A 2705-nucleotide genomic window follows, 5' to 3' on the forward strand; every position below is an offset into this window, starting at 1 on the left:
TTTGATCTACTTGGACTTCCAAATACTAGGTGTCCTGTCAACCTTGACCCATTTGGATTTTCACATGTCTGACTTCATTCACTAAGTCTTTCCATCTGCCTGACTTCACTCACCAGGACTTTCACCTAGCTTCACTCACTAGGGTTTTCACCTGGCTTCACTCACCAAGATTTTTCATTCGTCCGACTTCACTCACCAAGACTTACACCTGTTTGGCTTCACTCATTAGGATTTTCACCTAGCTTCACTCACTAGGATTTTCATCTGGTTTCAATCACCGGGATTTTCCATCTGCCTAGCCTCTAGTTAGGATTTTCCCAGTCAAGTATTCAGTCAACCCTTTGACCTACTTGACTCTTATTCACATCTAACTGGTCAACCTTGATAAGAGGGGAATTGTATCAACTATCTCCCCAAACGGATAATTGCACCTGCAATCTCCACGTATTGTCAAACATCTAGACTCAGGCTTGAACCAATTCAAGCCTAGTCAACCAGGTAACCAGGTCAACCTTGACCTACGGATATTGCACCAACAGACGGTGCCTTGACTCAATGACGTTCTCAGTTGAAGACAATATCACCATTTATTTCAAGAAGAAGATAATGATTGTGTAGATCTCGGGATTTCAGAATATTTCAAGAACAAGATAATAATCACATGAATCTGAGGATTCCAGACTATTTCAGGAAGTAAATAACAAATCTTGTGGATTTCGAGATACACGAAGAACACAGGAGTCAACCATTGCTCTATAAAAGTTAGACCGTCTCTATGGGATCAGGTATGCGCACACACACATCCAAAATCCTAAACACCTCTTCATTCTATTTCTGGCTCATCCGTCGAAAACTTACTCAAGCATCAGAGTGGCTGTACCGGAAATCCCTTAGTCGTCAACTTAACCCTCTTTTTCTCATCTTTTATCCAGGCTCCATTAAATCTCCTCATCAATCCTCATTATCGTTAGGTGATTGACGACTAAGTTAACATCCTCACCAACTCACTGACTATTTATTTATCAGCATTCTTAGACAGGATTATTAGATAAGTTTACTGCCACAAAGGGGACATAAGCATCCAATTTAGGAAAATAACTAACTAATGAATTGATTGAGGTCCAAGGCGTGGTCCTGGGGGAGACAAGGCAACTATACAAAAGAGTGGCATTCTGCGACGAGTGGAAGGCAATGGCGAGCTGAGCTGGGTGGCCATGGCGCGGTCACTGTCCTCGTCTCTGTAGCACAACCCACCGGATACTGACGGAACACACAACTGTGGTGGTCGGATAATTGTTTTACTCTCCGACTGTGGTACAGCGAAGGGGAAGGTGTTAACTACAACAAAATGGTCATTTAACAACCGACCGGCTAGATAGATGGTGATCTAAGTGAATCGAGTGGGCTAAGTTGAATGAGACGGAAAGGTCGAATGAACGGATCACATGGACCAAACAAATCACTCAAACTAATCCAATTGTTCTCTTCGCTAGGCTAAGCCAAATAGATGGATCGATACATGAAGAAATTGATTAAGAAACATATCAAAATTAACACAAATGCCATTCATAAACGGAATAGAATTAAAATAGTTTTTTTTTTCTAATTCTATTCTAATATTTGGATGAATAATTTGAGGTAAATAGAATTTAATTGCTAAGAACAAATTATGAGTTGATTGAATTAGGCGAGTCGTGCTGACCGATTAAGTGATCGCACGAAATAAACTGATCAAGCTATGCAAGCTCAACCGACCAAACTCAAGTTAGACGAGTCAGGTAGGACAACCGACTAAACTAGACAAAGAGATCTTGACTATTCAAGTCCATTCAAGCGAATCAAAATATGCAGAGAGAAAATCTAATGAAACTTCAAGATCTAATTCCGTGAAATAATTTAAATACCGAAAACAAAAAAAATTTGCATTTATTATTCAGATTAATGATAAATTTAAATTTGATGTAGCCTTTTAAATTTTCGCCCGCAGCAAGCGTTGACCCTCTTAGAATTGTATATTTCTCTGTTGACATTTGTAAATCCGATCCATAAAATGCCCCTTATGAGTTCCGGGGCTCATCGTAACGGCAAACCGATTAGATCGATTACAAGATTGCATTCGATCTCGGATCCTCATGAGCAGCGACAATGGCGTCAGCTCGGATCCGAACTCGTATGGCGGCCCGGCGGCGGCGCCGGAGCGGCTCAGCAGCTTGGTCTACGGCCTCGGCGTCTCCGCCGGCATCCTCCTCCTCATCACCACCATCACCTTCATCTCCTTCCTCTGCATGCATGCTTCCGCGGCCTCCGCGCCGTCCCCGGCGCAGCGGCGTCGGCGTCGGGCTGAGGAGGAGGCGGCGCCGCCGGGGGTGGAGTGTTCCGGGGGGCTCGACGAGGCGACACTGGGGGGCTACCCAAAGGTCGTGTACGCGGAGGCCGGGAAGAGGGGGATGCCGTTGACGGCGGCCTGCTGCTCGATTTGCCTGGCGGATTACCAGGCCGCCGACGTGCTCCGCCTCCTGCCGGACTGCGGCCACATTTTCCACATCGACTGCGTCGACATGTGGCTGAAGGCGCACCCAACCTGCCCCGTCTGCCGGTCTTCGCCGGTGCCCACCCCGCTGCCGACGCCGCTTGCCGACGCTGGGCCGCTGGCCACCACACGGCAGTCGTCGTCGTATACAATTAATGTAATTAACCATTTATAA

General features: G+C 45.8%; 1 protein-coding gene across 1 annotated transcript; it reads left to right on the forward strand.

Moving 5' to 3' along the window:
* Positions 1 to 2132: 2132 nt before the first annotated feature.
* On the forward strand, positions 2133 to 2705 carry LOC122043845 (RING-H2 finger protein ATL70-like). The gene has a single exon (XM_042604416.1). It carries the CDS (start codon positions 2133 to 2135, stop codon positions 2703 to 2705), a length of 573 nt encoding a protein of 190 aa, XP_042460350.1.

The sequence above is a fragment of the Zingiber officinale genome, chromosome 2A (genome assembly GCF_018446385.1).
Source record: "Zingiber officinale cultivar Zhangliang chromosome 2A, Zo_v1.1, whole genome shotgun sequence".
Classification (NCBI taxonomy): domain Eukaryota; kingdom Viridiplantae; phylum Streptophyta; class Magnoliopsida; order Zingiberales; family Zingiberaceae; genus Zingiber; species Zingiber officinale.

Excerpts from the sequence above, each read along its gene's own strand:
- LOC122043845 (XM_042604416.1), top strand. The coding sequence starts at position 2,133 with ATGAGCAGCGACAATGGCGTCAGCTCGGATCCGAACTCGTATGGCGGC.